Source organism: Mycteria americana, chromosome 1 (genome assembly GCF_035582795.1).
Source record: "Mycteria americana isolate JAX WOST 10 ecotype Jacksonville Zoo and Gardens chromosome 1, USCA_MyAme_1.0, whole genome shotgun sequence".
NCBI lineage: Eukaryota > Metazoa > Chordata > Aves > Ciconiiformes > Ciconiidae > Mycteria > Mycteria americana.
In genome coordinates this window covers 162,406,511-162,419,076 of record NC_134365.1, presented here as the reverse complement: position 1 = coordinate 162,419,076, position 12,566 = coordinate 162,406,511, and the positions used below count along the sequence as shown (strand labels likewise).

Below are 12,566 nucleotides of genomic sequence, written 5' to 3'. Positions count from 1 at the left end.
CCTGGCACTCATCTTGCTGCCAAACTTGTGTTTCTTCCTGCAGCCGGTGATCTTTATAAGTAAAGTAATTTTTTTGATGATACATCATTTACCAAAACTGGGAGAAGAAAGGGATGGTGTGTTGAACCCTATGAAAGACACATCATGTGGATTCTGAATCTAGGGTTGGAGGGGAAGTGCCTTAAGTTTTTGGTGTCTTTTATGATGGTAAAAATGACATTATTTTTTCTTTCAGTATTTTTTCTGTAAATAGAATATGTCAGATTTCAGCCCAGTATGTAGAATTTTAAAAGTTACACATTTTTGAAAATAGCCAGGAGTTTGGGGAGTTTTCCATGAACTAGTGGAAAACATATTCAGAAGTCCAGATGTTTTCTCTTTGGAGGACTTAGGAGAGTTCTCATCTAAGGAAGCAACCTTGCCCAAGAACAAAGAGATTATTTCCCGTGCACTGGGACTTCTCAGACATTTTAAAAAAAATCCACAAAACAACAACAAAAAACCCCACCAAAAAGCCCCTTTCTTAGCCTGATAGAAACTTCTGCATTTCTGAAGTAGTTCACAGACTTGAGGAGCTTCCTTTCCATATCCAAGAAACTTGGACTTTGAACCTTACTTTTGGACTTCGTGACCCTTACTAATATAAAAAAACCCCAAACCTCTGCATCCATCAAAATGGAGTCTAGTACTACAAGATAATTTATTTGAAAGGAATTTGATTTAATGAAGAAAAAGTAGGATTCTTGTGAGCTAATGTAAGTATCTGTCTTAGCCAGTGTAAGTGTAGGTTACAAAGCCACAGGTGTTTGATTAGCAAAGCTGAAAAATGTCCCTGTGCAAATGGATCTAGCAATTCCAGGAGGGAAGTACAGCTCGCCACGTACTTGGTATTAGATGCAGCTCTGGACCTTGCCCTCCTGACCACCAGTGTTGCAGGGAGAGGAATTATATGCCTGTGTGGCTGTTTGAAACCCAGGCAAAGCAGTGATCATAGTCATGCCTTTCAAGAGGCATGCATCCTGTTTGGAGATACACTTGACAAAGCTCAGCAAGACAGGACCGAACAAAAATAATCCCTGCTGGAGAACAAGCCTGTCTTTCCTTTGATGGCCAGCCGCCAGATTCATGAGGTCACTTCCAGTCAAATGCAATGTGAAGCAGGGCTGTGCCAGCAAGGTTATAAGGAATCTCATGCCACCGCTCAAGCAGATCTACTAAGCTGCGTTTGAGATGAGGTCTTACCTCTTATGCAAGAAATATGAAGTTCCTATAAACCACTAAATCCTGTTGGTTATCGCAGTGGAGTAGCCTGGAGAATTTAGCCAGGCTCTGCCAAAACCCTGCTGCATTCCTCCTTACTGGTGCTCGGATGCCAGGAAGTGCAATGCAAACATCTCTCAGCTTGCTGCCTGCTACCTGTGCAGGAAATTCCTGTTCCTCTTCTTCAGGAACTCCCGTGTCTGTCGCGTTTCCTATCAGCCAGTCTAAATGTTTTGGTGACATGCAGGAATTTCAAGACGAGGTGCTGAGAAATGTCATTGCACCTAATAAGCCATAGATACTTCCTCAGATTTGTTGTTTTGAGAATTGTCGCTGTATATTAAATGCAGAAGGTATCACTTGGCATAATTAGTATGGGAACAGGTTATTTTCAATATCTGTTTTCATGAACTTTGTGGGTAGTGATAGTTAGAGGTGAGCTAAGATGTTTGGTGAAATCTGGTGTAGGCCTTACTTGGCTTGAATCCAGAAGTAACTAGTGATAAGTATGCATCTATTTGTCTACCTAATATATTTAGTGTTTCCATTTCCCCCTTTCAGGCATGTTGCAAGGCACAATTTTTGGAACCTCCTTGCCTAATTAGGTACCTGAACTTGTACTTGCTTACATTTCAGGTGTCTAAAAACCCAGCCTTCTTAAAATAATTGTCAAAATCCTTAGCAACTCAGTGTGTTATCCTTGGCTTAGGCAGATAATTTCTTCTCCCGTGGCCTCTGGAGGCCTCATAGGTGCTTATCCCTGTTGATTCCACAGGGAACCTGAGAACTCCCTTTGGGGAGATGTGGTTCACTGGGCGCCTGAATCCTCAGGAGGATGCATGTGGCATAACACAGAAAGACGTGCTTCCAAGTGTTAAGGCCCTGAAGGCTGCAGTAAAATGGTGTAGTAAGCTCTATAATGTACAACAGATGAATGTTATAGCAGAAAGTATCCCTAAGAAGAGACCTAAAGGTGATGAACTGATTATCTCTACAGATTCCTTACAGTGAATCTAAACCTGTGTAAGAGTCAGTGTGGAAGAAAAGCTATACCAAAATAATGTGTCTTTGTTTTAATGGAGTTTAAACTCCACCTTTGTACCTTCTCTTTAGGCTACATGGTGCTTGCTAATGCTAATATATGGCAACTACTCGTCAGAAAAGTTGTAGCATACTTTTGGACACCAGTTGTTACAACAAAGTGGAGGAGACTTGAGAAGTTAGGATGAGGAAACTGAAATTGAATATAAATTTAAATAAAATAGCTGAAAATTACTTGTTTAACTCTGAACTTCCAAGAATGGAGACTCAGGTCTCATTCCTTTGCTGTCAGGTGTGCTTCTTTAAGCTAAAGTTGAAAAGATTCGGGTTTCTTGTGTTACCTGATAACTGGTGCAGCCACAGAATGCTGCAGGAATAGGTATAATCCTGCATGTGGGCTGTGATGATATATCATTATTTTTTCAGTTTGCTTGAAGGGCTCTGTGAATGAGATACTCTAAAATGTATATTAATTATAAAATTACTTGTATTACTTGTTTGGCTGAATCTTTTGTCTGTAATTGTCCTTTAATTAAGGTTTACTGAGAATGAGGTGAAAGAAATTGTGATTATATTTTGCCCTTAAAAAGAATGCTCCAGCTATCACTGTTGCTATTCTGCCAACCCACTTTCTCATCTGCTTTTCATCCTGTTTGAGCTAATTCTGCAGCAAGCTCTGGCTGTATTCAAGAGCCTCCTATAACTTTATCAGCGTACCCAGTGTGTCAAGGCAAATCTAGAAAGAAAGTAGAGTGTATTTTCTCCTTATATGCCATTTGACAGAAAAATGTATTTAGTATTTTTTTTTCAAGTATGCTTTCCAACTGTGTCTATAGATTAATGATATTTTATATCCTTCATGACCATCCTATGAGGCAAGCGCTTCTGGTTAAAATGGGAGAAGCATGAAATCTCTGTTAAAAATTCTTCTTCTGTCTGTTTCTTTTTTAGAATCCCTATTGCTAAATCAAAGAGAAGTAGCTGGGAGCTCTCTGTGCGTCTAGGAGATGGAATTTACCCAGTTGCAGTTTCAAAGGATGGCTCATCATTTTCTGTAAGTTCTGCTCATTTTCTAAGAAATTCAATGTATTGAGTCAGTGTATATTATCCTTGACACCTACTAAAATTCTCTATCTGTTCAGCGACCACAGATGTTTGTTTTGTCTTTAGTAGGCATTGCTGTGAATGACAAAAGAAGGCTCCCTATGTTAATTAAATACTGCTAGTGTACAAAGATTTTTCTCTGCTCATGCCTGTGGAACATTTTTGTGTCTACTTGTTTAATAAATTAATTTTCTAATTAACAAACCTGTTTAGTGTCCTGTTTAGAAGTAAGGTCTTATGCTCCATTGTAGATATATGAGAGCAAGAAAATAAGTGCGATGTCAACAAAAATTACATTAGCTTAAGTTACTGATTAAAAAAACAAATCAAAGAACCAAACAAGTTGAACCCGTAATCATACTGGAGTGGAATTATTCAGCACCTCAGTGATAAAACTGTATGTGGTCATAGTAAAATGCCAGTGTTTCAAGATGTGCCTAGGTCACTTCAGATGAATGCGTATAAACTATTGTTTTTACAAATATTCTAAGATAATTACTTAAGTATTTAATGTTGTCAGCATGAAAGGCAGAAAGACAGACCATGACAGTAGAAGAACGGTAATGCTGTGTTCAGTAGTTCAGCTGTTCAGCAGAATAAAGCCAAGACGCAAGCTGGTTGAATTGGAGTATTGAGAAGGTAGATTTAGAGAGAGAACTACTTTTTAAGTCTTTTAATGGTAATTTCACAACTAAACTGAGATTTTTTTTTTTTTTAAAATAGTTGACTTGCATAGTATCTGTTGACTCTTAGGCAAAAGTTTTCAAAAGGGTCTAAAGAAGTCAGTTTCTCTTAGAATCATTGCAAAGCAGGACTATGAGGAATCCCAGAAGTCCTCTTGTTTACTCTTCTTGTGTGTCTTCATTGAAGAAACTACTGCAACATCTGCTCCATGACATTTTTTATAGTCATGATGTTCACACCTATGTTGCATTTGGAATAATGAGATTTCTTTGAAAAAGGACATTTAAATTAATATTTCATATAATGAAGACAGTATTGTCTCAGTCATTCGCTTTTGCTTTGCTCTATTGAAATTTCAGTGTAAAAGACATGCTTTTCAGTTGAAACTGGTCATCTTTTTAGGCAGTTATTTTCACTAATGTGAACGGAGGTAATGAAAACCTAGCTTGCTTTTTTTTTTTTTTTAATCTCTTTGTTGGCCTAACTGGGGCAAGAAGATGCCTAACCAATATCCTTTCTAATACTACCTTTACCTCCATCACACTGTATTTTACATATACTCATGATGAATGTGAGAGTATGAATAGAGAGCAGGGATACTTTCTGTTCCATGTGGATCATAGAGGCACCATAAAAAGGATATGGAGAAGATCAGTCATTGTGGTCAGCACCTTTAAAAATTTTCTCTTGCAAGTGTACTACTTTAAGTGTGAAAGAAGATGGTCATTTTAGTTGTAGTGTTTCTTTTAGAAAGAATTCCAGGAGCTCTTGAACAACTGTCTACTCAGTACTTTATATATAGTGTTGCTCCATGGCAGTGATGCTCACCCTACTTGTGGAATGGTGCTTCAGGAGCGAAGGCCATGTCTGCATGCAGCTTTTTACTAAATTAAATTTATATAATGGCCCTAACAGGCATCCTGTGAACTTGGATACAACCCATTGCTCAAACAACAAAACATCTCTGCCAGATTTCAGCCCAGTTTAGAGTTGGACTGGCACTGGTTTGTGTGACAGAGATAGCCCTTCCCAGGAGTAGTCACTGCCCCCAGCATTTCTGCCTTTTTGCTGCAACACGGCTATCTAACAGCGGTCAGCCTGGAGCTGCCTGCTGCTGTGAGGAAGATACAGGGTGGCTGCTGGTCCCTATGTGTTGCATAGGCCCTTTCTGCTGTGAGCTCAGAAATCTAATTCCCGTAGCTGGACCTCCCTGAACTAGGAGTTTTGTTTAGCACAACTAGTTACACAGGCGTGCATCTGTGTGCATACATGCACATGTATTTTTTGAGAGATTTACTTCAGTTTCATTTAGTTACCTAGGCTCTTGCTTATACTTGCTTACATAATTCAATAAAGATACGTCTTTAAATCAGACTGAGGAAAGTTTACAGACAGAGGAGGCCTAAGCATCCTTTTATGCCTTTGTCTCTATTGATTGTGAAGGTACCTGAACATACAAGCTTGTATATGAGTCAGTCCTAGATTGCACTTGCAGCTGAGCAGCTAAGTTGTAAACTGCACTGTGTTTCTCCAGGAGGTACGAACTCTTGAGAAAGGGTGCTGAACACGTAATGCTATTGCTGCTGGTTTATCACTTTAACATACAGAAAAACGTTCCGACCTATACCACAGTCCAAACCTGTCTCCCAGTTTAAATGGGACTGCTAGACAGTTCTGGTGCTGTGCAGCAATATGAGCATTACAGCTAGCGTAAGCCCAGTTTAACAAGGCGTATATGGAGTCTGATTTCTAGTCCTTCGGTTTGTTATTCAAACAATAACAAATGTGGAGGTTCCTGCACGTGTCCTTGCGTCCCTGCAGTATGCTACTGCTGTTACCTTCCACTGGTAGGTGAGGAGGCAGGAGCACCCCCGGGGAGCTGAGCACTCCCCAGTGTCATGGGTGAAGGGGTGTGTAAGCAATAGGGAGGAAGTAGGGGTGCCAGGCAGGACAGGCTGTGTGCCCTAAAGGATGGGCCAGAGGGATTGTCGACAGAAGCTTGTGCATTCTGATTCTACCCTGACCAAGCCTGTATACCTGGGGAGAGAGAATTCCTTATTTAACTGTATCTGGAAAATTCCTTAGCTGGTGTAATACATCACAATAGGTGGATTTCACAGTGACCAGAGGTCTATCTCACTTAGACCTATATAGTGTATTAAAATTAACTCCTGAGCTTGGGTTTGTAAAAAGCAGGTAACTGTTTTTGAATACCAGGGTTGTTTAGAGTTACACTTATTTTTCATTGTTACCTGGTAAATAGCAGAGGACATGTTATTCTTTATTAATAGTTTTATTTTTGCTGGAGTTCTCCTGTGATTGAAGAGAATATAGTAAATACAGCACAGTCAAAAATCTTCTGAATTATTATTTAAAGCTTTACAATGGAAAAACAATTCCCTTAAAACTTCAAAGAAGAAAAGTCAAAGACTAGGAGCGAGAAATCTTGTTTCTGATCAGGAGGTATAACATACCATCAGAAAAAAAATGGGGAAATTCAAAGCTTTCTTTATTAACTTTGCTGTCAGAAACACAAGCCTCACTTTTTGAACTTCTGCATTTACTTTTTGCTATTAAGTTGGTGTGACACGGGCTCCTGACTTTGTGGGTTGTGTCCCCTTGTGGCTTGTGACAAAGATAGCCGAATCTGTGGTGCAGTTAGATAGCCCAGTGGGAGGGCCACCTTCACATTCCCCTTCAGAAGTTTACTCCTGCTGCAAACTGTGCATTGCAGCAGCAGTGTTCGCATCCTGATTTACTTTGTTTACCACTGGGACTCTTCCAACAGTGACTCCTTTCTTTTTTCCTTAACTCTTCTACTCTCGCCAGCCAAAACCTCACCACCTCACAGTGTGCAGTGCTTTGCTCTCTGTGCGGGGAGTGTGAGCAGCAGGCTCCTCTGCGGTTCCCGCTGTTTGCGAGCAGATCATTCGTCAGCATCTCGGTCTATGGGTCATCTGTGGTTTTCTTTCTTTATCATGAGAATCTTAATGAATTGTGCAGTGTTAACGCTCTTTGCTGCTCTTTATTTTTCAGGATTTTGAGTTTTGTAACCATCTGTTTTTAACCACTTTATTTGTAACAGAGGTCCTTGATGCAATCTGGCTTTAGGCCACTTTAGAGGCCTTGCTTCCCCAAACTGAAGGACTTAAAAGATAACCGGTCAAGTGTGAGCAATACTGTTTGCCTGAAGCGGTGCAAACAAAAATATTAGTTTTCTTGTTTCCAGTAGAGGTTAAAAACTTTTGTGAATCCTAATTTGATATTTTTTCTTTTAAAGTAAAAGTAGCTCTGTTGTTATTCTGAAGCCAGCAACATATATGCTAATACTTAAGTTTGTATAAAATTAGTGTACTAGAATTTTCAGTATCAGACAGTTATTTCTGGTGATACCCTATAAACATAACAACAAACATTTTCGCAATTAAAAGATTCTAATGACCTGACTTGAGAATTGAAATTTAACAACTTTGGTGAGATCTGCTTGCTTGTGTACCAAGAACTTGCCAACTAAATTCATGTAAATGTCATTTATTCTTTTTTTTTTGTTCTTTGTCCTATATATTAATTGCTAGAAGAATATTTAAGCTAACTGCTTGTCATATATATCCATTTAGTTCTTTGGAGGACAGATGGTCAGATTCTGGGCTTTGATTAGTATTCTTCTTATGCTTAAAATTTTTCCTCTCATCAATGGAGTTAAAGATCTTACAATCAAGATTACTGCTAAAGTAGAATTTGAAGGAAGAATACCCTCCTTTACATGAGACTAATGTAAAACAGCAACAAAGAGCCCAGAAGCATCCTGCCACCAAACTCTGGAATCTTTTGTTTAGTTCAATTTCAGACAGGAATCTTTTTCGTCTTACCATTTTCGATTGCCAGTCTGGCTATGAAATGTGTTTATTTTATGATTTCATTGATACAAAGACTTGATCCAGTTTTGTTGGTGAAGGTTGCAGTCTGTTCTTTCTATACAAAGCTTGAGTGTTCCGCAAAGTACCAAAGGGCAGGAGAGACAAAAGCAAATGGGAACCTACATATACTGAGCAAACCTGGTAGCTGTGTGGTTTCCCTGCACCATACTAAATTGACCCTTCAAAGCCAGAAGTCAACCACCAAGGATGCTCTGGATCCATGTGATGGTGGCTTTGTTGCCTATTCTCAGACTTCCTGGCTTCTCACAGCCAGTGTGGAGTCCCTTTGCTAATGGGTATGCTGGATGGGAGCAGCCCTCCCCAGCCACATTGTGAGCAGCCCCTTAGCCGCTGGTGTGTGTAGGACTTTGGTGTCACGGACAGCCATGAACTGACCTTCTCCAATGTGGATGGATTTCATGTAGGTAATACACTTAAAATGTATAATAAAAATAATAGCAAAGAATCTAAGTGGCCTAAGCCAGGGAGAACATAAATACATTACCCCACGTATCCAACAATAAAGTTCAATTTATTGGATCCACCACTGTATAATTTTCATTCAACGAATGAAAGTAATTACATGACTGTAGTGCAATCTTTTCACTGCTATAACCCACCCTCCTTACTTCCTTCAATATTCTTCAGTTTCATTTTTCTGTTATGGATGTCACTTGAATTAGACAACTAAAGAACAATTTGTATTAATATCTTTGTGGTGGAGGAGGTGGTAGAAAAGGGATGGGTCATGTTGATTTTTGTCTACACCTCTGCTTTCACAAAAGCAATGGATGAATCCAAAGGCTCAAACGGTCAATACCAGCAGTAAGTAATTACACTTTAGAAGATACAGTCATGTTTTCTTTTTGTTTGAAGTTTGTTGCTCTATGCGTAGGTTGAGGACCTAGTTTAAGTTCAACAAGGAATTTGTAGCTGTATTTTATGCAATAAACTGCATTCTTGAAAACATTTTTGGCATAATCCATTTTCTGATTCTTTGCTATAGTACAGGAATCCTGTGTCTTGAGAATTCTTTATTGCTGATTTGTGTGATTTCTCTGCAAGTAATTGTTGTTATTCTCCTTTTTCATGTTTGAAAACAGCCCTTTCTGTTAGGGTTCTTCATCTCTGTAGTAGATGCATACCTTCCCAGACCACTTGGCCTCATCTTCTCATCTGTTCAGTTGACAAAGAATTTCCAGATGTTTTCAGTTATAAAGTAGCTTCTTATCATTGAAGTTGTGGTGAATGAAAGTTGTTTATTTTTTTTAAATGCGTAAGGTGAAATAGTTCAGAAGTTACTTTGAGCAAATGGAAATTTGATATATTTCCAAAGGGACCTGTATAGGTCAAATACTGAATAAGAGGAGTAGAGAAAGCTTAATTACTTTTTTCAGATTGCTACTAGGATGGGCTACAATTTTCACAAAATATTGGATCACTTCCTAAATTCAAATTTAAGAGCAGGTAAATATAGTACAGACATGAAATCTCTATGAAAAATTTGTGAAGCTTGTTCAGCCCAATGAGAAATGGGTTAATAAATGTTTTTAATAATTTTCATGAAAAAGCAATGTTTTTTCCCCTTTTTCATGAGAAGTAAATAATTTATTAGATAAATGTGTAGGTGGAAAATTGGCCTGTGTACCTCTTAATATTTGCAAGAGAAAACCTGTTGTATAGTGCATCAATGAGAGCATAAAAATAAAAATCTAAGGCATTACTGTCATCGTTATTTGAATACATGCTGTATCTTCAGCATAGAGTAGATAAGTAATCTGTATGCTTTAATTTAGTTAGTGAATTCATGTATATCTAGTTATGATTAAGCTTTGACTTCAAATTAAAATGTAATAAACATTTAATTAGGAGAACTCTGCTGTATTCAGTTGCTGGAAATTTTATGACTGAGGGGTAAGTTGATTTTAAAATTACTTCAGGAAATATTTTCTTTGTTTTGTAAATTCTCTTCAGGGGGAGGAAAAAAATGCTTAAGAAAAAATATCACCCAAAAATCAAACTAGATGCAGCTGAAGTATGCAAAGCATCAAGTGTAAAAAGGAATAGTATAATGTAAAATCAGAGCAACGATACAGAAAATTGCTGCAAGCAAACTTAGTCCACATTTAATTCCTTAAGCACAAATGTGAATGGAGTGGGATCGTAATTCAGTGCATGTTAAGTTCTGTCTTTCCAGTAGTCCATGTAAAAGAATAACATTGCCCAGCCCTATCAGTATAAAATTAATAAACTTGTTAAGAGAATCAATAAAATACCAGAATTATTATTCCTAGTATTTTACATTTCTGGTATGCTTCAGGTGCATAAGAATGTATAACTAATTGGTCATAGAAAAGAAATGAGGGCTGTATTAATAGGGATGAAAAGCAAATACCTGTAGGAATTAAAACAATAAGAGGGGTAGCCAATAGAGATACAAATTAACATATATCCCCCGGAGCAGTAAATGAAGATTTTCTGGTTAGTCTAGTTCTAAATATATATTGTTATATATCGGAATGTTATATATGTTATATTGTTATATGTATGGAATAAAATATACTGTTATTCCAATGTCCTATATTAGTTTGAATGAAAGGAAAATGCACGTGTAAAGTCACAAGTGGAGGGGGCAGATCAGTTAGATAATTCTTACAGCTGTAAGCAGAAAACTTTTCCTGCCTTTTTCCAAGTTGTTTATATTTTACTTGCGGAGTAGCACACAAATCCTCCATTGCAGTACACATGCAGTTATGCAAACAAAACTCTTCATTACCAAGTTCTGTAGTCTGTATACCTGTATTTATTGTTCTAGAGGTTGTGTACCTACTTTTACTCTTTAAATTCAGGTTCAAATCCAGAGCATTTTCTGTTTGTAAGACTTAGGTGTTTTGTATAATGGCATTTCAATTCGGTATGCATAAGCTAGCGATGTGGCAAGAGCAGTACGCACTATTTCCACCCTTGCAAAGCACTACCGTTATCACTGGGCTATAGTATTGCTCCTACTTGTTGACTGACTCTCGTGGCTTTACGGATCCTGCGTTCCTTTCTGCACAGTGGCAGATTTACTGGAAGGGTAGAGGCTGCCCCATCCTATCCTGGTGGGCTGGGGACAGTTTCTCCTGGGAGGCAAGCACTGGGTGCTTGAATCCTTCAATCTGAGGAGAGCATTGATCCTCGTGTTCTGACTCTGTGGACAAGTGCTTTAATTGCTATGTTTCTGTGGTTGCTGACATTGTGTTTTTTAAATGAAAGTGGCCTTGGCCCCAGTATCTTGTGAACTCAGTGTTTCTGGTATGCATTTCCACTCTGCTGAATTGAGTCTCTCAGAGAATTTAGATGCTGGGATACGTTAGATGAAATAGAGGTAAAAATGCTTAGGTAAATACTAAGTATGCTCATATAATATTTGTATGTACTTGTATTAAGTGTGATTGTGTATTAAGCAAAAAGAGCAGCAGAGTGTATCTGGATTGCATGTTTGTTTAAATACCGTGTCAGATTAGCAGTAAGTATGTGTGAGGGACTGGTACAGGAGGTGCATGTTTGCTTTGTAAAGAGAGATTGTTGGTGTGGGTTTGTATGTCTCGGATTAGTTTATTCACATAGTACTCCATAAGTGTATAGAGAAAATATCTACAAGGTTGAGAACTGAAAATGACATGAAAAGTAATGAATTAATTGTGTAGTTTTAAATATGCTCTTCCCTCTATGTCAGGGCAGTGTAATAGTTTGGTTGTAGTAGTTTTTGGAGATTTGTAGTTCTGCTGCAAAACTCACAGTAACGTATGGTCTGGCACTGGTATGTGGCCAATGAGAGGTCTGAAATGCTAAAACGTAAAGTATTTTAAAAGCAAGTGTGGTCAGTTTGGATATTTATTTTCCTTGTGTTAGAATCAGACTTCTCTTCATTGTTTTAAAGCATAGTTCTTAGAAAGCAGAGAAGGAGCTAGGTTTTTACAATGGTTAATTCTAAATTACCTCATGAAGAGTTTTACCCACACAGGTGGCTTCATAGGATGAATTCCTGTGGTATGAAAATGGACACTATGTTCTGCCATGGGTCATGATCCAATGATTCCAGGTATTCCAGTGAACAAGAAACTGAAATATAAATTAAATATCTGTTAATGACACAGATAACATACCACTTTCTTCAGAAAGTCTTGTTTCTGGCATAACAGCATTTAATGTGTCCTGCTACCCTTCCAGTCGTTCTGTCGTCTCTTGGTCTAAGACTGAAAACTCCTTGGGGCATGAGTGTTGTCTTCAGTTCATGTGTGTGCCATGCACACTTCAGATCCTGCACCACAATATTCATGTAATTATTTTCTGGTTTCTAAAAACAATGCTTACACAAGCATCCCTTGGATGCTTTTCTTTACCATTGATTTTGCATCCAACAAAACTGGAAAGAAAAAGCCCAACCAAGTCCTCCCTGCCCTCAAAAACTGCTCCAACTTCCCAACCCCTCTCCCCAAATTTTGCAGAATGAATAGATTAAAAAATGTTGTGAGCTCCTCCTGCTGGTTCAGCAGTAGCAATAGTTACATTTAA

At 38.3% G+C, this 12,566-nt stretch overlaps 1 protein-coding gene across 1 annotated transcript in view; it reads left to right on the top strand.

Annotated features, from left to right (window-relative positions):
- Window positions 1-12,566, top strand: part of PCCA (propionyl-CoA carboxylase subunit alpha) — a 299,930-nt gene that overhangs the window by 183,315 nt on the left and 104,049 nt on the right. Inside the window, exon 19 of the mRNA XM_075526371.1 lies at window positions 3,253-3,355. Within this exon, the coding sequence (XP_075382486.1) occupies window positions 3,253-3,355 (103 nt within the window). The remainder of the gene's footprint in view (window positions 1-3,252; window positions 3,356-12,566) is intronic.